Source organism: Pseudophryne corroboree, chromosome 12, assembly GCF_028390025.1.
Source record: "Pseudophryne corroboree isolate aPseCor3 chromosome 12, aPseCor3.hap2, whole genome shotgun sequence".
In the NCBI taxonomy this organism is placed as follows: Eukaryota; Metazoa; Chordata; class Amphibia; order Anura; family Myobatrachidae; genus Pseudophryne; species Pseudophryne corroboree.
The window spans coordinates 75,923,253-75,950,052 of record NC_086455.1 but is presented as its reverse complement, the minus strand read 5'-3'; the positions used below and the strand labels follow the sequence as shown (position 1 = coordinate 75,950,052).

General features: G+C 47.5%; 1 protein-coding gene across 1 annotated transcript in view; it reads left to right on the top strand.

Moving 5' to 3' along the window:
* UBR1 (ubiquitin protein ligase E3 component n-recognin 1) overlaps positions 1-26,800 on the top strand; it is a 296,661-nt gene that overhangs the window by 171,767 nt on the left and 98,094 nt on the right. Inside the window, exons 29-33 of the mRNA XM_063947658.1 lie at positions 11,112-11,287; positions 19,069-19,274; positions 20,939-21,032; positions 23,519-23,671; positions 23,983-24,080. Coding sequence (XP_063803728.1) covers positions 11,112-11,287; positions 19,069-19,274; positions 20,939-21,032; positions 23,519-23,671; positions 23,983-24,080 — 727 coding nt within the window. The remainder of the gene's footprint in view (positions 1-11,111; positions 11,288-19,068; positions 19,275-20,938; positions 21,033-23,518; positions 23,672-23,982; positions 24,081-26,800) is intronic.

Below are 26,800 nucleotides of genomic sequence, written 5' to 3'. Positions count from 1 at the left end.
TTGGAGTCCCCAGCATCCTCTACGGACTAAGAGAAAAGGATTTACCGATAGGTATTCAAATCCTATTTACGTTACGTGAGGATCTCCAGAAAAGTAATTATAATTTACTAATTATATTTTCAAAGGAATTCTGTTTCAAAGATCCTGTAGAAAATACACGGAAGCAAGCGGATACCAACTCTAACATCGTAGCTGATTTACAGTTGAGGTGTGAGGGTTGCGAGTTGGCTGGTGTTTTTAATTTTTATTTATTTATTTATTATAAATTTATTTTGTCCTGCTCCTTTTATATATAAAGAAGGGACAGGTAATTCCAGCCAGATCCGATACCTTCGCTTTCGTCATCTCTCACAGTCTTTCTCTTCCTAGTTTAAAGGGTGAAAGCGCTGCGTAATACCCTGGTAATGGGTTTAAACAACATGTCTAACGCACCAACCAAGACCTCCAAGACCTGTTATGTTAGTTCGAAATGTAACGAGAAGAGCACGCGGGTTGGCAGCTCCGGGGTGTGCGACTCCTGCTTAGACAAGTACGCTCCACCTGGGAGCAGTGCTCTGGCTACGTCATGGGAAGACATCCTTGCAAATAGAATCTCCAAGGAGATGCCGAATCATGCAAGCAACAATCGGAATGGGCTGCTGGATTCTCAAAGACGATGGAGGAATTTCTCATCAAGTTAACACCGCCCGCACAAGCAGAAACGAATGTGTGCAAGGCAGTTAAAAGACCTCTTCCTATTATACCGGAATCAGAGGAGGAAGAGGGTCTTCTCATTGATACAGAGGAAGGGGAGTTAAACGCCTATTTTCCAGAAGAGGACACGGCAATCTCGGGTCTTGATTCTTTAATTGAAGCGGTAAAGGAGATCCTAAACTTTAAGGTAGAAGAAGTAAAGGAGCCAGAAGAATTCGAATTGTTAGAATCCCAAAAGCCGCATTCAGCAGTGTTTCCCATTCCTAAATCCCTCCAATCTCAAATGGAGGAGGCTTGGAAACAACCAGACAAACGCTTTTAATTTCCGAAAAGGTTTCAAGTAACTTATCCCCTGCCTAAGGGTGTAATTGATAAGTGGGAGACTCCACCAGTAGTGGATGCTTCCCTAGGAAGGTTGTCGAAGAAGACAATCTTACCAATACCTAATGTAACGACTTTAAAGGATGCTTCAGATCGTAAGGTTGACCCAGCTTTAAAGTCGATTTCTCTAACGTCCTAGTGGATGCTGGGACTCCGTCAGGACCATGGGGAATAGCGGGCTCCGCAGGAGACAGGGCACATCTAAAAAAGCTTTTAGGTCACATGGTGCGTACTGGCTCCTCCCCCTATGACCCTCCTCCAAGCCTCAGTTAGGTTTTTGTGCCCGTCCGAGAGGGTGCAATCTAGGTGGCTCTCCTAAAGAGCTGTTTAGAAAAGTTTTTTTTTAGGTTTCAATCTCAGTGATTCCTGCTGGCAACAGGATCACTGCATCGAGGGACTTAGGGGAGAGATTTCCAACTCACCTGCGTGCAGGATGGATTGGAGTCTTAGGCTACTGGACACTTAGCTCCAGAGGGAGTCGGAACACAGGTCAGCCTGGGGTTCGTCCCGGAGCCGCGCCGCCGATCCCCCTTACAGACGCTGAAGAGACGGCAGAACGGAGGTCCGGAAAGCAGGCGGCAGAAGACTCCTCAGTCTTCTTGAAGGTAGCGCACAGCACGGCAGCTGTGCGCCATTGTTGTCACACGGCTCACTGACTCAGTCACGGAGGGTGCAGGGCGCTGCTGGGGGCGCCCTGGGCAGCAATATAATTACCTTTAGTGGCAAAATAAATACATCACATATAGCCATTAAGGCTATATGTATGTATTTTAACCCAGGCCAGTTTCTTAAAAACCGGGGAAAAGCCCGCCGAAAAAGGGGCGGAGCTTATTCTCCTCAGCACTCAGCGCCATTTTCCTGCTCAGCTCCGCTGGTGAGGAAGGCTCCCAGGTCTCTCCCCTGCACTGCACTACAGAAACAGGGTAACAAAGAGAAGGGGGGCATAAATTGGCGATATTTATATATTAAGAGCGCATATATAGTAAACAACACCTTCTAGGGTTGTTTATATACATTTATAGCGCTTTTGGTGTGTGCTGGCAAACTCTCCCTCTGTCTCCCCAAAGGGCTAGGGGGTCCTGTCTTCGATTAGAGCATTCCCTGTGTGGCTGCTGTGTGTCGGTACGTGTGTGTCGACATGTATGAGGACGATGTTGGTGTGGAGGCAGAGCAATTGCCGATGATGGTAATGTCACCCCCTAGGGAGTCGACACCGGAATGGATGGCTTTAGTTATGGAATTACGTGATAATGTCAGCACATTACAAAAGTCAGTTGACGAAATAAGACGCCCGGCAAACCAGTTAGTACCGGTTCAGGCGTCTCAGACACCGTCAGGGGCTGTAAAACGTCCTTTACCTCAGTCAGTCGACACGGGTACCGACACAGATGAATCTAGTGTCGACGGTGAAGAAACAAACGTATTTTCCAATAGGGCCACACGTTATATGATCACGGCAATGAAGGAGGCTTTGCAGATCTCTGATACTGCTGGTACCTCAAAAAGGGGTATTATGTGGGGGGTGAAAAAACTACCTGTATTTTTTCCAGAATCAGAGGAATTGAATGACGTGTGTGATGAAGCGTGGGTTAACCCCGATAGAAAACTGCTAATTTCCAAGAAGTTATTGGCATTATACCCTTTCCCACCAGAGGTTAGGGCGCGCTGGGAAACACCCCCTAGGGTGGATAAGGCGCTCACACGTTTATCAAAGCAAGTGGCGTTGCCGTCTCCTGATACGGCCGCCCTCAAGGATCCAGCAGATAGGAGGCTGGAAACTACACTGAAGAGTATATACACACATACTGGTGTTATACTGCGACCGGCAATAGCCTCAGCCTGGATGTGCAGTGCTGGGGTAGTGTGGTTGGATTCTCTGACTGAAAATATTGATACCCTGGATAGGGACAGTATTTTATTGACTCTAGAGCAATTAAAGGATGCTTTCCTTTATATGCGAGATGCTCAGAGGGATGTTTGTACTCTAGCATCAAGAGTAAGCGCGATGTCCATATCTGCCAGAAGAAGTTTATGGACGCGACAGTGGTCAGGTGATGCGGATTCCAAGAGGCATATGGAAGTATTGCCATATAAAGGAGAGGAATTGTTTGGGGTCGGTCTTTCGGACCTGGTGGCCACGGCAACTGCCGGCAAATCCACTTTTTTACCTCAGACCCCCTCCCAACAGAAAAAGACACCGTCTTTTCAGCCGCAGTCCTTTCGCTCCTATAAAAAGCGACCAAAAGGACAGTCTTATCTGCCGCGAGGCAGAGGAAAGGGTAAGAAAGGGCAGCAAGCAGCCCCTGCCCAGGAACAGAAGCCCGCCCCGGCTTCTACAAAGCCATCAGCATGACGCTGGGGCTTTACAAGCGGACTCAGGAACGGTGGGGGGTCGACTCAAGATTTTCAGCAATCAATGGGTTCACTCACAAGTGGACCCGTGGGTCCTGCAGATAGTATCTCAGGGTTACATGCTGGAGTTCGAAAGGTCTCCCCCTCGCCGGTTCCTAAAGTCTGCTTTACCAACGTCTCCCTCAGAAAGGACGTCGGTTTTGGAAGCCATTCACAAGCTGTATTCTCAGCAGGTGATAGTCAGGGTACCCCTCCTACAACAGGGAAAGGGGTATTATTCCACACTATTTGTGGTACCGAAACCGGACGGTTCGGTAAGGCCTATTCTAAATCTGAAATCCTTGAACCTGTACATAAAGAAATTCAAGATCAAGATGGAGTCACTCAGAGCAGTGATAGCGAATCTGGAAGAAGGAGACTTCATGGTGTCCTTGGACATAAAAGATGCTTATCTACATGTCCCGATTTACCCCTCACACCAAGGGTATCTCAGGTTCGTGATACAAGACTGTCATTATCAGTTTCAAACGCTGCCGTTTGGGTTGTCCACGGCCCCTCGGGTCTTTACCAAGGTAATGACCGAAATGATGGTTCTTCTACGAAGAAAAGGCGTATTAATTATCCCTTACTTGGACGATCTCCTGATAAGGGCAAAGTCCAGAGAACAGCTGGAAGTCGGTGTAGCGCTAACACAAGTAGTGCTTCAGCAACACGGGTGGATTCTAAATCTTCCAAAATCTCAATTGACCCCGACAACACATCTGCTGTTCCTGGGCATGATTCTGGACACGGTTCAGAAAAAGGTATTTCTCCCGGAAGAGAAAGCAAGGGAGTTATCCGAACTTGTCAAGAACCTCCTAAAACCAGGAACTGTGTCAGTACATCAATGCACAAGAGTCCTGGGAAAGATGGTGGCTTCGTACGAAGCGATTCCATTCGGCAGATTCCATGCACGAACATTTCAGTGGGATCTGCTGGACAAATGGTCCGGATCGCATCTGCACATGCATCAGCGGATAACACTGTCACCGAGAACAAGGTTGTCTCTCCTGTGGTGGTTGCAGACTGCCCATCTGTTAGTGGGCCGCAGATTCGGCATACAGGACTGGGTCCTGGTGACTACGGATGCCAGCCTACGAGGTTGGGGAGCAGTCACAAAGGGAAGAAACTTCCAGGGCGTGTGGTCAAACCTGGAGACGTCTCTTCACATAAATATACTGGAGCTAAGAGCGATCTACAATGCTCTAAGCCTGGCAAAATCGCTGCTTCAGGGTCAGCCGGTGTTGATCCAGTCCGACAACATCACGGCAGTCGCCCACGTAAACCGACAAGGCGGCACGAGAAGCAGGAGTGCAATGGCAGAAGCTGCAAGGATTCTGCGCTGGGCGGAAAATCATGTCGTAGCACTGTCAGCAGTGTTCATCCCGGGAGTGGACAACTGGGAAGCAGATTTCCTCAGCAGACACGACCTTCACCCGGGAGAGTGGGGACTTCATCCAGAAGTTTTCCACATGATTGTGAACCGTTGGGAAAAACCAAAGGTGGACATGATGGCGTCTCGCCTCAACAAAAAATTGGACAGGTATTGCGCCAGGTCAAGAGACCCTCAGGCAATAGCTGTGGACGCTCTGGTAACACCGTGGGTGTACCAGTCAGTGTATGTGTTCCCTCCTCTGCCTCTCATACCAAAGGTACTGAGAATTATACGGAAAAGAGGAGTAAGAACAATACTGGTAGCTCCGGACTGGCCAAGAAGAACTTGGTATCCGGAACTTCAAGAGATGCTCACGGAGGATCCGTGGCCTCTACCTCTAAGAAGGGATCTGCTTCAGCAGGGACCTTGTATGTTCCAAGACTTACCGCGGCTGCGTTTGACGGCATGGCGGTTGAACGCCGGATTCTAAAAGAGAAGGGCATTCCTGAGGAAGTTATTCCTACTTTAATTAAAGCCAGGAAAGAAGTGACCGCACAACATTATCACCGCATTTGGAGAAAATATGTTGCGTGGTGTGAGGCCAAGAAGGCTCCAACGGAAGAATTTCAATTGGGTCGATTCTTACATTTCCTGCAAGCAGGATTGTCTATGGGCCTCAAATTGGGGTCCATTAAAGTTCAAATTTCGGCCTTATCAATTTTCTTCCAGAAGGAATTGGCGTCAGTGCCTGAAGTACAAACTTTTGTCAAAGGTGTACTACATATACAACCCCCAATAGTGCCTCCAGTGGCACCGTGGGATTTGAACGTGGTTCTAAATTTTCTCAAATCTCATTGGTTTGAGCCTTTAAAATCGGTAGATTTAAAATACCTTACATGGAAGGTAACCATGCTGTTGGCCCTGGCTTCAGCCAGGAGAGTTTCGGAGTTGGCAGCTTTGTCATACAAAAGCCCATATCTGATATTCCATTCGGACAGGGCAGAATTGAGGACACGTCCTCAATTTCTCCCTAAGGTGGTTTCGGCATTTCACTTGAACCAGCCTATTGTGGTGCCTGCGGCTACTAGCGACTTGGAGGACTCCAAGTTACTGGACGTTGTCAGAGCATTAAAAATATATATTTCAAGGACAGCTGGAGTCAGAAAATCTGACTCGTTGTTTACATTGTATGCACCCAACAAGTTGGGTGCTCCTGCGTCTAAACAGACGATTGCACGTTGGATATGTAGTACAATCCAACTTGCACATTCTGTGGCAGGCCTGCCACAGCCTAAATCTGTAAAGGCCCATTCCACAAGGAAAGTGGGCTCATCCTGGGCGGCTGCCCGAGGAGTCTCGGCATTACAACTTTGCCGAGCAGCTACGTGGTCAGGGGAGAACACGTTTGTAAAATTTTACAAATTTGATACTCTGGCTAAAGAGGACCTGGAGTTCTCTCATTCGGTGCTGCAGAGTCATCCGCACTCTCCCGCCCGTTTGGGAGCTTTGGTATAATCCCCATGGTCCTGACGGAGTCCCAACATCCACTAGGACGTTAGAGAAAATAAGAATTTACTTACCGATAATTCTATTTCTCATAGTCCGTAGTGGATGCTGGGCGCCCATCCCAAGTGCGGATTGTCTGCAATGCTTGTACATAGTTATTGTTACAAAAATCGGGTTATTACTGTTGTTGTGAGCCATCTGTTCAGAGGCTACTTCGTTTGTGTTATCATACTGTTAACTGGGTTCAGATCACAAGTTGTACGGTGTGATTGGTGTGGCTGGTATGAGTCTTACCCGGGATTCAAGATCCTTCCTTATTGTGTACGCTCGTCCGGGCACAGTACCTAACTGAGGCTTGGAGGAGGGTCATAGGGGGAGGAGCCAGTACGCACCATGTGACCTAAAAGCTTTTTTAGATGTGCCCTGTCTCCTGCGGAGCCCGCTATTCCCCATGGTCCTGACGGAGTCCCAGCATCCACTACGGACTATGAGAAATAGAATTATCGGTAAGTAAATTCTTATTTTTTGTAGCAGCAGGTGCAGCACAGAGACCTGCGATCATCTGTGCTTGGATCAACAAGGCCATGGGAGCATGGTCTGGACGTATTGTACAGGCTATTGAGGAGGAAAATAGTTTAGAAGAGATTACCCAACTGGCGGAACACATTTGAGAATCCGCTTCATACTTGTGTCAAGCCTCAAAGGATACTAGCAGGATAGCATCGGCCATATCGGCTAGACGGATTTTATGGCTCAGAGAATGGCAAGGAGACTCTGACACCAAGAAGGCGGTAGAATCCATCCCCTTTGGGGGTGAGGTGCTTTTCGGTCCAGAGTTGGACAAGTGGATTTCGCAGGCTACAGCACCTTTCTGCCTACTCCTAATACGAGAGCCACTCCACAGGTTAGGAGATGTTATTCGGTACCAGCGTTTAATTCATTTAGATCACAGTCCTTTCGAGCCCGAGGAAGAGGTTTCGGTACACAAGTACGTGGGGGCAGAGGTAGAGGCAGCTCACAGGCAGCAACCAGAAAGCAGGATAAACCTGCTGACAAAACCGTGGCATGACGGCCTCCCAGCTCACCTGGGGTCCCCCTTGGTGGGTGCACATCTGGAAGGTTTTCGGGACATCTGGGCCAACACCTCACCAGAACTTTGGATAAACAACATCATTTCACAGGGGTACAAACTGGATTTTCAACAGAGGCCTAACAGTCAGTTTTTTTTACAACGGGATTGCCTCGGTGCCCTCAGAAAGCAAAAGCACTCCTGAGAGCAATTCAAAAATTGCTACGGTCAGAGGTCATTATTCCAGTTCCCGCCTCTCAGAGAGGAACGGATTTCTATTCCAATCTTTTTGTCATGCCAAAGCCAGACGGGACGGTCAGACCGATACGCAATTTAAAAGTTTTAAACCAGTTTCTAAGGGTCTACAAATTCAAGATGGAATCAATCCAGTCGGTCATTGCAGGCTTACAACATGGACATAAAGGATGCATATCTGCATATCCCAATCTGGACTCCTCACCAGGCTTACTTAAGATTCGCACTGGTGACGATCACTACCAATTCAGGGTCTTGCCGTCCGGTCTATCATCAGCCCCAAGAATCTTTACGAAGATCATGGCAATCATTGTTGCAGGATTGTGACTGTTGGGGGTCACGGTTATACCTTATCTAGACGATCTACTGATCAAGGCATCATCTCCCGAACAGCTGATCAAGAATGTTCAGACATCTCATCAATTTCTCATTCAACATGGGTGGATTGTGAATTTCCAGAAATCCAACCTCATACCAACTCAATGGATTCAATTCCTCGGTCTCATCTTGGACACTGTACAATTGAGAGTATTCCTACCAGAGAACAAGGTCCAAGACCTACAGAGATTAGTGGCTCAGGTACTGATGACACAAACTGTTACTCTACACCTCTGTGTGCAACTTCTCGGGAAGATGGTGGCGTCGTTCGAAGCTCTCCAGTACGGCAGACTTCATTCCCGACCATTCCAGATGAACCTCATTGCTCTGGGAGCAGGTTCGCACTGGCTTCTACATCGAAGAATCCGACTTCCACCGCGCATACGAACCTCCTTAATTTGGTGGTCGTTGCACAGGAATCTCGCAGCAGGCAAGAGATTCTGCATTTCGGATTGGAGGATCCTGACAATGGACTCCAGTCTCAGAGGTTGGGGTGCCGTCTTAGAGGAACATCAGTTTCAGGGCAGATAGACGTTACTGGAGAGCAGCCTTCCCATAAACATTCTCAAACCAAGAGCAGTTTACAATGCACTTCTCTTAGCCAAAAATCTAGTTATGAGTCAACACTTAAAGATACAGTCGGACAATGTCACGACGGCGGCTTACATAAACCGTCAAGGAGGAACAAAGCTGGATGGCGTTAAAGGAAACCACAAAGATCTTGTTGTGGACAGAAAGACGAAACATCATCCTATCGGCAGTGTTCATTCCAGGTGTGGAGAACTGGGAAGCAGATTATCTCAGTCGCCAGGACATGCATCCGGGAGAATGGTGCCTACATCCACGAATTTTTGACGTGGTGAGGAGATGGGGTCTACCTCAAGTGGACCTAATGGCGTCTCGGCAAAACCATCAGCTGCCCAGATATGTGTCCAGGACAAGAGATCCAGCAGCAGAAGGAATGGACGCATTAACACTTCCTTGGTGTTACAGGAGGGTTTACATTTTTCCACCTTTCCCACTCATACCCAGGGTTCTGAAAAGGGTGAAACGAGAACGAGTATGGGCAATTCTAATCGCACCAGATTGGCCCGCAGGAGTTGGTACACCGACCTGCGGGGGTTACTAGCGAAAGATCCTTGGCGGTTACCTCAGAGAGAGGACCTGCTGTCCCAGGGACCATTCCTACACCCAGACCTGAACAGGCTGCGTTTAACGGCGTGGCTATTGAAACCCGGATCTTAAGAAACAGAGGGATACCAAGAACGGCCATTCCTACGATGCTTGCCGCTAGGAAGCCAGTCACAGCCATGCACTACTACAGGATTTGGAAGAGGTATATGGACTGATGTCAGGAATGTGGGTGGAATTTGACGAACTTCCACTTATCCAGACTTTTACTTTTCCTTCAGGCCGGTCTAGATGTAGGACTGAGGCTGGGCTCTCTGAAGGTTCAAATTTCGGCTCTCTCTATCCTATTTCAACAGCGGTTAGCATCCTTGCAAGAGGTTCAAACCTTTTTACGGGGGTTCTGAGGATACAACCCCCTTTTCGTCCTCCCACTGCGCCGTGTGACTTAAATTTGGTGTTGGAATTTTTGAGATCACCAACTTTTGAGCCGTTGGCAAGAACAGACCTGAAATATCTATCTTGGAAGGTCACGTTATTGCTTGCCTTGGCTTCGGCCAGGAGGGTTTCTGAGTTGGGAGCCTTATCGTGTAAGAGTCCCTTTTTAATTTTTCATGAGGATAGGGCAGAACTCCGTACAAGAGCAGATTTCCTTCTTAAGGTTGTTTCGGGGTTTCATGTAAACCAGCCAATTGTGGTCCCATCTTTTCAGGGATTCGCAGATGGGGACGTGTCCTTGGATGTTGTCCGAGCTTTACGGGTATACGTACAAGTTACGTCATCCTTCAGAAAGTCGGACCATTTGTTTGTTCTTTATGATGGGCCAAAGAAGGGTTGGCCAGCATCTAAGCAGTCTTTGTCTAGATGGATTAGACTTGCTATTCGGCAAGCTTATATTTCTTGTGGCAAACAGGTTCCGGTTCAGACGGGTGCTCATACCACCAGATCAATGGGTGCCTCATGGGCGGCTGCCAGAGGTGCTTCCACTACTCAACTTTGCAGAGCGGCGACGTGGTCCTCAGCACACACGTTCGCAAAATTTTACAAGTTTGATACCTTTGCATCTGGAGATTCTAAGTTCGGACGTTTAGTTTTGCAGGACACCGACAGCACTCCCTCCCTGGGGGATAACTTTGGGATGTCCCCTACTGTATAAGACTCAAGTGTCCCCTAGTAGATGAAAGAGAAAAGAGGATTTTGGTACTTACCGATAAATCCATTTATCTGAATCCACTCGGGGACACTGGACGCCCGCCTCGGTGCTGTCAACCTGCTGTGTTCAAAGTTCTTGTTCAAACAGTTTGTGCAAACAGCATTCGTTTTTCTGTTTAAGAGTTTCTTGGATGCTGTTTTATATGTTGTTTGGTTCGGTTCCTCGCCGTGTGCTATAGTATCATGTCCTATTCTCTCAGTCAAATTTTCCATACTGGGGGATGAGGGATGTGAAGGGGGAGGAGCCGGCTGTGCAGACAATGCTAATTTTAGATTGTGCCACACCTCCGGTTGCAAGCTTCACACCCCTACTGTATAAGACTTCAGTGTCCCCGAGTGGATTTAGAGAAATGGATTTATCGGTAAGTACCAAAATCCTCTTTTTTAAAGGGGCAATCACTTGCAAGGCATGGTTTTGCCTTGTAAGTGATTGCCCCGTTAAAAACGTCCGAGATCGACCGGCATCCCGCACCGCTGGCGATCTCAGACGTCTTTTTAAAGGGGCAATCACACCTCCGATTTTCATCTATATGCAGATAATTGCATTTTATTTTTCTTTCGTTCATACATGTACTTCCACTTAACAAATAAGAAATATTACGTTTTAAAATGATCAGCGTTGACAATAAAGTTGGTTTGACCCGTGTGAAAAAGCTTGACTCTATAGTCAATGTGCAGTTACAAATGTAAATATGTGTAACTTTTCCTGCTCTCTTCTGGTAGGGACAGAGCATCCAAGAGAAGGAAAATAGGAGACGGAAGGCAGAAGCCGCAAAACTTCACCGTCAGATGATCATGGCACAGATGTCTGCTCTGCAAAAGAATTTTATTGAAACCAATAAGCTTCTGTATGACACTACTCAGGAAGTTTATGAGACCCCCACTACTACCGAGGAGAAGTAAGAAATACTTATTTTAATTGTGGCAAAGTAAGGGATTTGCCATGTGTTTTAGAAGGGGCTACGGGGGTCATTCCGAGTTGTTCGCTCGTTGCCGATTTTCGCAACGGAGCGATAAAGGCAAGCATGCGCATGGTTCGCAGTGCGCATGCAGTAAGTATTTTAGCACAAAACTTAGTAGATTTACTCACATCCGAATGAAGAAATTTCATCGTTGAAGTGATCGGAGTGTGATTGACAGGAAGTGGGTGTTTCTGGGCGGAAACTGGCCGTTTTCTGGGAGTGTGCTGAAAAACGCAGGCATGTCAGGGAAAAACGAGGGAGTGGCTGGCCGAACGCTGGGCGTGTGTGTGACGTCAAACCAGGAACGAAACGGCCTGAGCTGATCGCAGTGTAGGAGTAAGTCTCGAGCTACTCAGAAACTGCTAAGAAATTTCTATTCGCAATTCTGCTAATCTTTCATTCGCTATTTTGCTAAGCTAAGATACACTCCCAGAGGGCAGCGGCCTAGCGTGTGCAATGCTGCTAAAATCTGCTAGCGGGCGAACAACTCGTAATCACCCCCTACATACGATATCCTGGTGGTCGGGATGCTGGCAGTCAAAATACCGACTGCAGCATTACGACGCTGGGAATCCTGACACCCAGCTGGTAAGATAGCTAAGCCTAATTCCCTAACCATCCCCAGTGGTGCCTAACTCTAACCCTCCCTCCTCGGGGAAGCCTAACCCTCCCCCTCCCACAGCCTAACCCTCCCCAGTGGTGCCTAACTCTAACCCCCCTCCTCGGGGGTGCCTAACCCTCCCCCTCCCACAGCCTAACCCTCCCCAGTGGTGCCTAACTCTAACCCTCCCTCCTCGGGGGTGCCTAACCCTCCCCCTCCCACAGCCTAACCTTACCTCCTTGGTGCCTAACTCTAACCCTCCCTCCTCGGGAGTGCCTAACCCTCCCCCTCCCACAGCCTAACCCTCCCCAGTGGTGCCTAACTCTAACCCCCCTCCTCGGGGGTGCCTAACCCTAACCCCCTATCCCCGCAGCCTGACCCTCCCGCCACCACAGCCTAAGCCTAACCCTGTTTCTAGTCTGTTTCTGTAAGTTGTCTGCCATCCTGACCAATAAAGTAGACTTATTATAAAGGAATTACCTTGTAAGCATCATCCTGAGGGTGTCACTGCCACATAATAGTCCTAAGGATTCCCAATGATTTGTTTTGTATCAAAGATATTACCGTATATACTCGAGTATAAGTCGAACCGAATATAAGCCGAGGCACCTAATTTTACCACAAAAACCTGGGAAAACTTATTGACTCGAGTATAAGCCTAGGGTGGGAAATGCAGCTCTAGCCGTACACAGCCCTCATAGTGCCAGATATGCCCCACAGTGCCAGATATGCCCCACAGTGCCAGATATGCCCCACAGTGCCAGATATGCCCCACAGTGCCAGATGAGCCAGATATGCCCCACAGTGCCAGATGTGCCAGATATGCCCCACAGTGCCAGATATGCCCCACAGTGCCAGATGTGCCAGATATGCCCCACAGTGCCAGATGTGCCCCACAGTGCCAGATGTGCCCCACAGTGCCAGATGTGCCCGACAGTGCTAGATACTTACCCTCCGTCGCTCCCGCGCTGTCTTCTGAAGTAGGGACACGGAGGGCGCAGCGCGCGGCTCTCCTGTGTCCCTCCTGCGTCTCCGGCAGCAGCGGCGTGTGTTAAAGGAAGTTCCAGTTCGTGCACTTCCTTTAACACACACACGCCGCTGCCGCCGGAGATGCAGGAGGGACACAGGAGAGCCGCGCGCTGCGCCCTCCGTGTCCCTCCTAACACTGACTCGAGTATAAGCCGATGTGGCTTTTTCAGCACAAAAAAAAGTGCTGAAAAAGTCGGCTTATACTCGAGTATATACGGAAGTTTGTACATTGAATGTCCAGTGTGTCATTTTCACTGTTCACCTGCTCAGGGCCTCTCCTAGGTAGGATATTTTCAGTACGTACGGTACCAAGCCATGGTCAGGTAAGTGATTTGGGAGTGCTATTAGATATGCCTCTTTTATAAAGGGGCTAATACTACAGTATCTGGGTAATATTAAGATGTTTCTCTATCGTCCTAGTGGATGCTGGGGTTCCTGAAAGGACCATGGGGAATAGCGGCTCCGCAGGAGACAGGGCACAAAAGTAAAGCTTTACGATCAGGTGGTGTGCACTGGCTCCTCCCCCTATGACCCTCCTCCAAGCCTCAGTTAGATTTTTGTGCCCGGCCGAGAAGGGTGCAATCTAGGTGGCTCTCCTAAAGAGCTGCTTAGAAAAGTTTAGCTTAGGTTTTTTATTTTACAGTGAGTCCTGCTGGCAACAGGATCACTGCAACGAGGGACTTAGGGGAGAAGAAGTGAACTCACCTGCGTGCAGGATGGATTGGCTTCTTGGCTACTGGACATTAGCTCCAGAGGGACGATCACAGGTACAGCCTGGATGGTCACCGGAGCCTCGCCGCCGGCCCCCTTGCAGATGCTGAAACGAGAAGAGGTCCAGAATCGGCGGCAGAAGACTCCTCAGTCTTCTAAAGGTAGCGCACAGCACTGCAGCTGTGCGCCATTTTCCTCTCAGCACACTTCACACGGCAGTCACTGAGGGTGCAGGGCGCTGGGAGGGGGGCGCCCTGGGAGGCAAATGAAAACCTAATTTGGCTAAAAATACCTCACATATAGCCTCCGGGGGCTATATGGAGATATTTAACCCCTGCCAGAATCCGTTAAAGAGCGGGAGACGAGCCCGCCGAAAAAGGGGCGGGGCCTATCTCCTCAGCACACAGCGCCATTTTCCTTACACAGCTCCGCTGGTCAGGACGGCTCCCAGGCTCTCCCCTGCACTGCACTACAGAAACAGGGTAAAAAAGAGAGGGGGGGGCAAAATTGTGGCAAAAATATATTATTAAAGCAGCTATACAGGGAGCACTTATTATAAGGCTATCCCTGTCATATATAGCGCTTTTGGTGTGTGCTGGCAAACTCTCCCTCTAGGGCTAGTGGGGTCCTGTCTTCGTTAAGAGCATTCCCTGTGTGTCTGCTGTGTGTCGGTACGTGTGTGTCGACATGTATGAGGACGATATTGGTGTGGAGGCGGAGCAATTGCCAAATATGGGGATGTCACCTCCTAGGGGGTCGACAACAGAATGGATGCCTTTATTTATGGAATTACGGGATAGTGTCAACACGCTAAAGCAGTCGTTTGACGACATGAGACGGCCGGACAATCAATTAGTGCCTGTCCAGGCGCCTCAAACACCGTCAGGGGCTGTAAAACGCCCTTTGCCTCAGTCGGTCGACACAGACCCAGACACAGGCACTGATTCTAGTGGTGACGGTGATGAATCAACCGTATTTTCCAGTAGGGCCACACGTTATATCCCATACTTGGACGATCTCCTAATAAGGGCAAGGTCCAGAGAACAGCTAGAGATGGGATTAGCACTGTCTCAAGAAGTGCTAAAACAGCACGGGTGGATTCTGAATATTCCAAAATCCCAGTTAATTCCGACAACACGTCTGTTGTTCCTAGGGATGATTCTGGACACGGTTCAGAAAAAGGTTTTTCTCCCGGAGGAAAAAGCCAAGGAGTTATCCGAGCTTGTCAGGAACCTCCTAAAACCAGGAAAGGTGTCTGTACATCAATGCACAAGAGTCCTGGGAAAAATGGTGGCTTCTTACGAAGCAATTCCATTCGGCAGATTCCACGCAAGAATTTTCCAGAGGGATCTGTTGGACAAATGGTCAGGGTCGCATCTTCAGATGCACCAGCGGATAACCCTGTCTCCAAGGACAAGGGTATCTCTTCTGTGGTGGTTACAGAGTGCTCATCTATTGGAGGGCCGCAGATTCGGCATACAGGATTGGATCCTGGTGACCACGGACGCCAGCCTGAGAGGCTGGGGAGCAGTCACACAAGGAAGAAACTTCCAGGGAGTGTGGACGAGCCTGGAAACGTCTCTTCACATAAACATTCTGGAACTAAGAGCAATCTACAATGCTCTAAGCCAGGCAGAACCTCTGCTTCAGGGAAAGCCGGTGTTGATCCAGTCGGACAACATCACGGCAGTCGCCCATGTGAACAGACAGGGCGGCACAAGAAGCAGGAGTGCAATGGCAGAAGCTGCAAGGATTCTTCGCTGGGCGGAAAATCATGTGATAGCACTGTCAGCAGTGTTCATCCCGGGAGTGGACAACTGGGAAGCAGACTTCCTCAGCAGACACGACCTTCACCCGGGAGAGTGGGGACTTCATCCAGAAGTTTTCCACATGCTGGTAACCCGTTGGGAAAGACCAATGGTGGACATGATGGCGTCTCGCCTCAACAAAAAACTGGACAGGTATTGCGCCAGGTCAAGAGATCCGCAGGCAATAGCTGTGGACGCGCTGGTAACGCCTTGGGTGTACCAGTCGGTATATGTGTTTCCTCCTCTGCCTCTCATACCAAAAGTATTGAGAATTATACGGCAAAGAGGCGTAAGAACGATACTAGTGGTTCCGGATTGGCCAAGAAGAACTTGGTACCCGGAACTTCAAGAGATGATCACGGAAGATCCGTGGCCTCTACCTCTGAGAAGGGACTTGCTTCAGCAGGGTCCCTGTCTGTTTCAAGACTTACCGCGGCTGCGTTTGACGGCATGGCGGTTGAACGCCGGATCCTAAAGGAAAAAGGCATGCCGGAAGAAGTCATTCCTACTTTGATTAAAGCACGGAAGGAAGTAACCGCGCAACATTATCACCGCATTTGGCGAAAATATGTTGCGTGGTGCGAGGATCGGAGTGCTCCGACGGAGGAATTTCAACTGGGTCGATTCCTACATTTCCTGCAATCAGGATTGTCTATGGGTCTCAAATTGGGATCTATTAAGGTTCAAATTTCGGCCCTGTCGATTTTCTTCCAGAAAGAATTGGCTTCAGTTCCTGAAGTCCAGACTTTTGTTAAGGGAGTGCTGCATATACAGCCTCCTGTGGTGCCCCCAGTGGCACCGTGGGATCTCAATGTTGTTTTGGACTTTCTCAAATCTCATTGGTTTGAACCACTAAATAATGTGGATTTGAAATATCTCACATGGAAAGTGACCATGCTACTAGCCCTGGCTTCGGCCAGGAGAGTGTCAGAACTGGCAGCTTTATCTTACAAAAGCCCATATCTGATTTTCCATTCGGACAGGGCAGAACTGCGGACTCGTCCGCATTTTCTCCCTAAGGTGGTGTCAGCATTTCATCTGAACTAGCCTATTGTAGTGCCTGCGGCTACAAGTGACTTGGAGGACTCCAAGTTACTGGATGTTGTCAGAGCATTGAAAATATATATTGCAAGGACAGCTGGAGTCAGAAAATCTGACTCGTTGTTTATATTGTATGCACCCAACAAGATGGGTGCTCCTGCGTCTAAGCAGACGATTGCTCGTTGGATCTGTAGCACAATCCAACTTGCACATTCTGTGGCAGGCCTGCCACAGCCTAAATCTGTAAAGGCCCACTCCACAAGGAAGGTGGGCTCATCTTGGGCGGCTGCCCGAGGGGTCTCGGCATTACAACTTTGCCGAGCAGCTACGTGGTCAGGGGAGAACACGTTTGTAAAATTTTACAAATTTGATACTCTGGCTAAGGAGGACCTGGAGTTCTCTCATTCGGTGCTGCAGAGTCATCCGCACTCTCCCGCCCGTTTGGGAGCTTTGGTATAATCCCCATGGTCCTTTCAGGAACCCCAGCATCCACTAGGACGATAGAGAAAATAAGAATTTACTTACCGATAATTCTATTTCTCTGAGTCCGTAGTGGATGCTGGGCGCCCATCCCAAGTGCGGATTATCTGCAATAATTGTACATAGTTATTGTTAACTAATTCGGGTTATTGTTGTAGGGAGCCATCTTTTAGAGGCTCTTCTGTTATCATACTGTTAACTGGGTTTATATCACAGGTTGTACGGTGTGATTGGTGTGGCTGGTATGAGTCTTACCCGGGATTCATAAATCCTTCCTTATTGTGTACGCTCGTCCGGGCACAGTACCTAACTGAGGCTTGGAGGAGGGTCATAGGGGGAGGAGCCAGTGCACACCACCTGATCGTAAAGCTTTACTTTTGTGCCCTGTCTCCTGCGGAGCCGCTATTCCCCATGGTCCTTTCAGGAACCCCAGCATCCACTACGGACTCCGAGAAATAGAATTATCGGTAAGTAAATTCTTATTTTTTTACATGAATTCATTATTAGTTATCTGTAGGGTAGCTCAGTCCGCTGAATAATATATAGGGACAAATACTATCTGCGCAACCCCTTTAGTTTAGGAGAACGTAGGTTTGGAAAAAGTGGGGAAGGGGATAGTGTGAAGGACAGAGAAAAATGTTAAAGAATGGATAGTGAGAGAGACAGTGGTGGTCAGGTGCAATGGTTTGCCGAAGTGGTGCAGCCGACAGATAAACTAGTACCCTTACTAGCATTAACTGGAATCAAAACAAGGAAATATCTTGGCGCACCAGGGGTTACAGAGAGAATACCAGAAAGAGTAGGTCAGACTGATTGAATCTAAATTTATTTATTTATTTAATTAAAACATAGTAAAAAGAACATGAAATTCCATTCAAAGAGTCAACATGATTCTATCTTTGCATCATCTAATAAACAAAGTCGCTGCATGCTGACCACAGGAGCCGGAGCCTAATCTGACCTGCTGCTGACCTGCTGACGAGACGTATCCCCGGAAGCCGCGAAACCGGAAGCTACTGGCCTGCGTTCCACGCATGCGGGCCAGGCGATACAGGTTGTATCGAAGCTCTGGGAATCGGCTGGCCGGCCCCACCGGAGGTCCACGAGGCGCAATAAGGCACGGACCCGGGAGAGGAGGGGACGGAGGACTCAAAACGAAATAACCTACAGGTACCATCACCTAACAAGCGCCAGCTCACACACTTACAGTGGGCAATATAGGAGAGTGCTGGGAGCTACCTGTATATTAAAAACGTCTGCAGTAGAAGGGTGAAGTGACCCGAAACTGCTTTAAAAGGTTTTTGAGTTACCAAATTGAGCTGCGGGGACAAGGCGGCACACGGCTAAAAAAGTCCACACAAATAGAGACTGTTCTCTTAAGGGACATTAAGTTTCATCTACGTGGGATGAGCAGGTCTCGGGACTTTTTTCTACGCCTCTGGGGCGATTATTGAATCATGTCGGTATAAGGCATTGGTACATTAACACCAATATATGATTGTCTGTGAAAGGCAGTAAATTGACACAATCTATGCACCACTTTGTTTATTAGATGATGCAAAGATAGAATCATGTTGACTCTTTGAATGTTCTTTTTACTATGTTTTAAATTAATAAATAAATTTAGATTCAATCAGTCTGACCTACTCTTTCTGGTATTCTCTCTGTAACCCCTGGTGCGCCAAGATATTTCCTTGTTTTGATTCCGCTGAATAATACCATAACTAAGCGAGCTAGCAGTGATATAGGGTGATAATCAGGGCAGCAAGCCTACTGTAGCCATGACCATTATGCAAATCATCATTCGTATCTAGCTAGCCAGATAGGCTTAGCTGATTACAATCTGTAGTGGCCCTGGCAAGTTCTCTGGGGTTTTCCGAGTGAAAAGCAGATACTAATGTAGGCTGATTTTAACATGTAGGCCTGTATACATGGACCTTTTTTTTCTGGAGGTGTATTTAAACATGTAGGATGCAATTTACTCGCCCTTTCAAAATGTTATGACGAGTGTCTGCAATATGTAATATTTTATGTAACCCACTGTTTAGCTTATTAACAGCTGATGAAGGCTCTAAGATTGCATTGGGTCCGAAGCGTGGCCCATCCATGCCTGAAAAAGAAGTTCTTACGTGCATCCTTTGCCAGGAGGAAGAGGAAGTGAGGTTAGACAGACCTACGATGGTGCTGACTGCCTGTGTGCAAAAATCTACCACCCTATCCCAGACCCGGGGCAAAGCAGCCACACACTCAGGTGGTATGTATTCACACCGTGAAATAAAATGCAGATTATACATGGCTAAGCATTATTACCCCATATAGCATCACTTTGTTTAAAGCTGAAAGAAAATATGTAAGGAGATAAGAGCTGAAGGTGGGATTCTCAGTATTCCTGGTAAGGGGTGCCTTAGTTCAGCCATGTATAATGTGACACTCAGGTAGGTGTAGATCGCCATTTTGTCCGAGATTCCTCCGGACAGTCGATAGTCACCGTCCCTCTCTGCTGCTCCAGCCCGCCCATGGCTGCATCCTCTGAGTAATCCTTCTGCCCATGACTGGAGCCTCAGTCTGGAGTTGGACAGAGCCTGAGCCTGCGGTGGTGATCATAAAGGGGGATCTGAGACTGGCATATAAGGGCATGATGTTCTCAGAGGCTGGCATGTAAATGGGGGCATTACAGGTGACATTATGAGGTATTTTCTGTGACATAGGGGCAGTATGTGCCATTTTAAGTGACATGGGGGCACTATATGGTGTTTTCTGCATGGTATAATACAAGACCTTTCTGGGACATATGGGACACTGTGGCATTTTTCTGTGACATATGGGGGTACTATGTGCATTTCTGTAACATGGGGGCACTGTGGCATTTTCTCTGACACGGTGCACCCACACTATGTAGCATTTTATGTTACATATGGAGGCACTATGTGGCATTTTCTGTGACATATGGGGGCATTATGGAATTGTTCTGTGACATATGGGGGTACTATGTGGCATTTTCTGTGACATAAGGCACTGTGTAGCATTTTCTGTGACATATGGGGGCACTATGGAATTGTCCTGTGACATATGAGGCATTATGAGGTATTTTTTATGTTACTAAACTAAACATTTCTGATTTTGTAACGAATGCTAAACTGAACACACTTGTCTCAAACTAGGAATGGTGGTGGGAAGGTGTGGTAGATCACTGTTCTTTTTTTTACACCTGAATGTAGATCCATGTGTCCACACCTAACCAAAGACATACATGTTCTTGATCATTTAGCTAGTATGTCCGTTGTTCCATAAATGGCAGACAAGGTTTTGAGGAGGAAGGCTGACTTTTCCAATCTTGGGCTGCTTAACTTTAGAATATTGGACATTTGTTTTATAGAATGTTCTGTTGAAATCTTTTGTAAGGTAACTGAAGAATGTGTGTGTGGGGGGGGGGGGGGGGGAGTGATTGTTATGCTTTGGACACGGGGTAATTCAGATCTGATCGCTGCTGGGCGCTTTTGCACATTGGGCGATCAGATTCGAACTGCGCGTTCATATGCACCGCACTGCACAGGCGCGTCACACGACTGCAATGGGGATCACCGGTCAGCGACTGGATTGTGCGAAGGATCCATTCGCACGGGCATTCACAAGGAGATTGACATGAAGAGGGCATTTGAAGGGAGGGTGTCTGACGTCAAATCCGTCCCCGAACAGCCTGATGTGATCGCAGCGGCTGAGGAAGTCCTGGGCTGTACAGAGACTGCACATAATTAGTTTGTGTAGCTCTGCTACCACATGCGTTCGTACACTTGCACAGCGAAAACCCACTTATCTGATCGCAGGGCTTCAAAAATCGCTGCCCAGCGATCTGATCTGAATTACCCCCACTGATTGGTGTATTGTTCTTTAAATACTACAAATGTCTTTTTTTGCCAGAAACATTCAGTCCTCTTTTTACAAGCCCGGCGTTGTCCCGTGTAACCCACACAGGGAGCTGCGGTCATGTGATGCATGTGACCTGCTGGCAGAAGTAAGTAAATTACCTAATCTCATCCATATGCACAAATTAACCAGAAAGGAAGGTGTAAAGTCCCATCCTCTACACTTCTGCTTCATGGCTGGCTCCGTGTGAGGTGGAAGTCCTAAGGTTGATTAAAGATGAAGTCTCCCATATTGCCCAGTCCAGCTGCTAGCAACAGGCAGTGGTGACAAGGGAGGTTATTCAGAACCTAAAAAAAACAAAAAAGCACACTAATGGGCAAAACCATGTTGCACTGCAGGTGGGGCAGATGTAACATGTGCAGAGAGAAATTTGGGTGGGTTATTTTGTTTCTGTGCAGGGTAAATACTGGCTGCTTTATTTTTACACTGCAATTTAGATTTCAGTTTGAACACACCCCACAATAATCTAACTCTCTCTGCACATGTTACATCTGCCCCACCTGCAGTTCACATGGTTTTGCCTATTAGTGTGCTTTTTTGGTTAGCCAACAAATCTGAATAACCACCAAATTCTGCAACGATTTGAGTTGTGCCTAAAGAGAGGAATTGTCCCAGTGGGCAACCATGTTAAACTAGCATTTACATATTACAGCCACTGCAAGTCCGCAAAAAGCCGCAGTCATGCCTGCAATTGCGTGTAGCTCTGAACCTGGCCCTCTGGCACTTAACTGAGACTCTAACCAATGGGTAGAAAGAAACATATGATCAGGACAGGTAGATGGTGTTGAAGAAGAAAGCCCAATGGATATTAAAAAAAAAAAAGAGACCGTAAGTGTGGGGTCTATGTACTAAGCTTTGGAGAGAGATAAAGTGGACAGAGATAACATACCAGCCAATCAGCTCCTGTCATTTTTCAAACACAGTCTGTAACATGGCAGTTAGGAGCTGATTGGCTGGTACTTTATCTCTCTCACAAGATTAGTATGTAGACCCCTGTGATTACTTGAGACCGGGGAAAATATATTTAACACTTCCCCTAGTGTTCCAGCATGTGCCGGACAGGTCAAGCCCTGAGACATCCGCTTTCCAAGCCCAAGGATACTGCAACTCCACCGGTGGTTATGAATACTCCATCATCATGAGCACCATTGAAACTTGTCCCAGCCTCTGGCAGGCGCATTGTCTCTTTCTGATATCCATAGAAACATGGCCTCAGGGGCTGCGGATCTGCGTTTGAGAATGCAGCTGCGTTCACTGACACATCCGCGACACCCTCCTAACACGCCCCTGAGACAGCCTTTTCTGCGCACACTTCAAGCCACCACCCAGGGACACCCATGGTTTTGCCTTTCCATTTCTAATGCCAGTGATCCCGTACGCAACAGGGTAATGCATGCATCATAGGGGTTTTCAGTATGCCCAGTAGCAAATAATCGCCCACCTCCACCAACATCGTCATTGCATTCAGTTTGCGTCCACGTCTGAATCCGGCCTAGTGCCTTCTGTAGCTATACAGTCCAACATCCATCATGTAAACATCATACCTAACATCCTCCATGTGCCACGTTACTCTCTTGATTTATTAGCAGAGTAGCCGTTACTCAGCTTAGCCAGATAAGAATAATAGTTTCAGTTTATAAAATTAGTATAACATTGAAAGAAAAATTGTTACCCAAACATTCAAAATACTGCAAACTATTGTTGTTATGTGTCGACAAGGCGATACTGACTTATGCTGACCCTATGGATAGTTGTCCTGAACAAATTTTGATCTTCCATCAAGCAGATCACTGTTGCTAATGTGGTGTCCATATTTGTGATTGTATCAAGCCATCTCACAGCTGGACTTCCCCTTTTTCGTTGACCTTCAACTTTTGCAAGCATGGTGACTTTCTCTAGATCCCTTTCTTTGCATGATGTGTCCAAAGTAGGAAAGACACAGTTGTGTAATTTGTGCTTCTAGGGAGAGCTTAGGTTTTATCTTATCTTGTTGGTATTTTGGTGAGAGGGCTTGTGTCTCACCCCAATTGGCCACATTCTCATGCGATCAGCTCCCTCCAAGGAAGAAAACAAGGCCTGCACATTCTGCACATGCAGTGAAGGTTTATAATTCCAGGCTTTCTGAGTTGCACAGCTGCAGCTGGAGAAACAGAGGTCCACATTTTCCAGCTCACCCAGAGAGCAGGAAGTCAAGTACAGGAGAGGGGTTTAAAACTCCCAAACACGCACAGTGCATTGCACTGATGCCTGTTTGCGGCCAGTGAGCAGGGATCAGTTAATAGCGCCAGGGACTGTGAACCTTGGCTATGTCAGGAGAGAATGGCATGCGTAGCTGCAAGCCACTGCAGCAGAATGAGTTTTGAGCATCTGAAGTGGTAGGACCTTTTATGTTGGTCTGTTTATTTTCTGTATGTACCTGTGTGACCAGGCCCAAGCCTGTGTATGCTGTGCTACAGTGTTTGATGCCAGTAAAGACACCGTGGTTTTAAGCAGAATACCTGCCTGCGAGTCCTTATTTACAGTACTCGTGTTACAGTATTAATATATATTAATGTTAATTGTCGATATTTCCAGGTTCTTTGAGGCCATGCAGATGAACACACGGCAGCGACTTCATGTGGAGCTGATCTATGATCTAGGAAATGGAGAATATTTGTGTCCTTTGTGCAAATGCCACTGCAACACTGTGATTCCCATAATACCCATCGTAGCACAGCAAGTGAACAGGTGATTGTGAGCCTGGTGCTTGTTATCTGTCAAGATAATGCATGGTCTGCTCTTAACTACATTGCACACAATTCTCACAGCTATGATCAGTTGCCATCACATTGCATCTTGTACAATATAAAGTTTTTGCTCAGCTGCAAGAATTCCAGTCCCTGTCCCGCTGATGTCTGCAAAGTGCGCTGTTGGGCGTCCGTAATACTTAAGATGTGTGCTACTGGTCATCGCGGGGAACAGAGTTCTCCTGCGTGGGGTGTATCTTATATTGTTTATTATTTGTGATAACATCATGTCAATTCTCCTTTTCTCTACAGTGCTGATGCTGAAGCATTGGAGCAAGTTCTGTCACTTGTACGCTGGTTGGATGTTGTGAAGACCAGGATATCGGGTTACAATTTGGAAATCCCAAAAGGTTTCAGTTTCCATTTATCATTTAGTGTCTTACAGAACGATCTATCGAGTCTACACCTTCAGTTCACAGTGGGTACAGGTGACCTCTCTGTCCCATAAATTCATTTTTATTCGGCTCCTGTCTTTCATAATCAGAAGCAGGTTTGTCACTTATACCTTATGAATCCCTTTCATAAACATGCAGGTCAGTCTGCATTAAGGTGGAAACCCAGCCCAATGTCTTATTATTGTCATTTTCTGCAGCGGGGTACACTGGTATTCCGCATGGAATAACATCAGGGTGTATAGTTGGATCTTGATCCGAGGCACCAACAGGCTAAAGCTTTGACTGTTCCCAGGATACACTGCACTGCCTCCTCTATTGCCCCGCCTCCAGGCACTGGAGCTCAGTTTGTAAATTGGTGCCTGCATTGCAGGCAGCTAACAGGGGAGCCCTAATAAGAGCTTTTCTTGAGAAAAAACAGGGCCGCAGCATAGGCACTAGATGCTATATGTCACACTGACATATCGTGCCGCGGCACCATCACCTTCCCCAGCGGCGCTGTATACTCCCACGCCCTGGTTGCCATGTACTTACAGCGGAGGAGCTACGGTCTCCTCAGGCACACACACAGCCGCTGCTCTCCTGGATCACGTGGCCGCAAGCTAGGGAGGAGGTAAGAGGGTCCCCCAGGCAGGACCCAACGAAATCGCGATCCGGTCGCGGTCCCCGGAGACGGGCCGCACCGCTGGTGTGGACACTGTGGCCATGCAGGGACCCCACTATATCCACCAGGGCAAGGAGCACAGGTCGGATTTACTAAAATCCCTTTCATATAGGCTCCGTAGTACCCGGTGGTGAAGCCCAGGCGCCATCTACAGCAGATGTTTCCACCCTGGAGCTGCATCTCTCTCTCTCCCTCACTCCCTGTCAGCGTTTGGTCGCCATTACACAGAGCTGCGCTGATCTGGGACTGCTGGGCACTGTCTCCTCTGTAAAGCCGCCTATATCATCAGCGCTGTGCATTTACAGGACACTTAAATATTCTACATGTCGTTTAGACAGCGTTAGTTAAGAACAAGTGCATAACTATACAAATATTTAGTACAAGTATTCTGTGATATCCAGTGTTTACTGTGCATTGTTATATCTGTATACATACATAGCTCTATGTAGTATTACTAATCCAGTGCAGTTTTATTGTTATATGTAATAATTTCTGCATTTTACCTGTGACTGTGTGTGCATATAGCTGCTGTGTGGTTTCCATTCTGTGTATCCCCACATATTGCTATCACTCTATTCTGTACCCTAAGAGGGGCTAAGTGCATCAGGGTCTCATATATTATATAGTGTTCCACAGGATATACTATTTTGTATTTTTCAACGTGTGTTTCAGTCACCCTATACCGCTTAAATCCTCTGTTTGTACTCTGTATTTGCAGTCACTTTACACAGGGGTTTTTTGTCCGGTACTATGTCTGTCTGGCTATATTGTACTGTTACGCCCTAAGGCTACGTTCCCAATAATGTCTGCTGTACAGGGCGGGATTTACCTTATGAAAATATTTCGGCTGAGGGTCCAGGTACTGTTCTGCACCCCCCAGTCAGCCTGCAGCACCAGTGACACCCCAAGACCCACCTTGGGCTGCTTTTTCTAATATGCTGACTACGCTTGTAATAAGACTGTGGGACCTCCTGTGCCATTACAGCCACATATCATCCCTGTAGTTAATCCGCCATGGGTGGATAATCTGTCAACTCAGTTACAGCAATTAAATCAGTCCTTAGTTAAACAGTAGCCTAACCCTCGCCCTCCTAGGACCAAAGGGTCATCTAAACTGGCCATTTCTTCCTCACAATCCACTCATGTTTCGGATACTTCTTCCGATGAAGATGGGGAATATACTGATCCCTCAGACACTGATTCAGGTGCTTCTGATGAGGAATCTGCAACACAGGTTGATGTTCCTGACTTAGTGGAGGCTATCAAACTGATTCTTCAGATTGAGGATGAGATTGATCCTCCTGATACGTCTAAGAAACCTGATAAGTTCAAACGTCAGAAGGTTACTAAATTTGTTTTACCACATTCTGACCATTTAGATGACATACGTCAGGAATCCTGGGAGTCTCCAGGAAATAAATTTTCCCTGTCTAAAAAGATGCTAGCTCGTTATCCTTTCTCTGCAGAGTTAAGTAACAAGTGGGAAACCCTGCCACCAGTGGACTCACATGTAGCCAGTTTTGTGGTGTCATCTACTCTGCCCGTCACTACCGTCACCTCTGTGAAGGAACCGATGGATAAGCGTGTGGAAGGATGCTTGAAGTCTATTTACACTCTTGCGGGTGCTGTACATAGACCCACTATAGCAGCCTCTTGGGCTGCAAAAGGTATTGAAGCATGGTTCAAGCAGTAGAAGCAGAGCTACCTCTGATTTTTCCTGATAATTCCAGACAATGTCTATCATATATTACCACAGCCTCCCATTACATTCAGGAGGCGGCCTCTGATGCCGGAGTTCTGGCGGCCAAAGCGTCTACTACATCCATTCTGGCTCGCCGGATTCTGTGGTTACGCTCCTGATCGGTGGACCTGGACTCTAAAAAGACCTTGGAGGTGCTCCCTTTTAAGGGAGATATATTATTTGGGGAAGATCTGAACAAGATTGTGGCTGACTTGGCGTGTCTCCCAAGTACTAATCCTTCGGTTCCGGAGGCTAAGAGTACCACATTTTGTT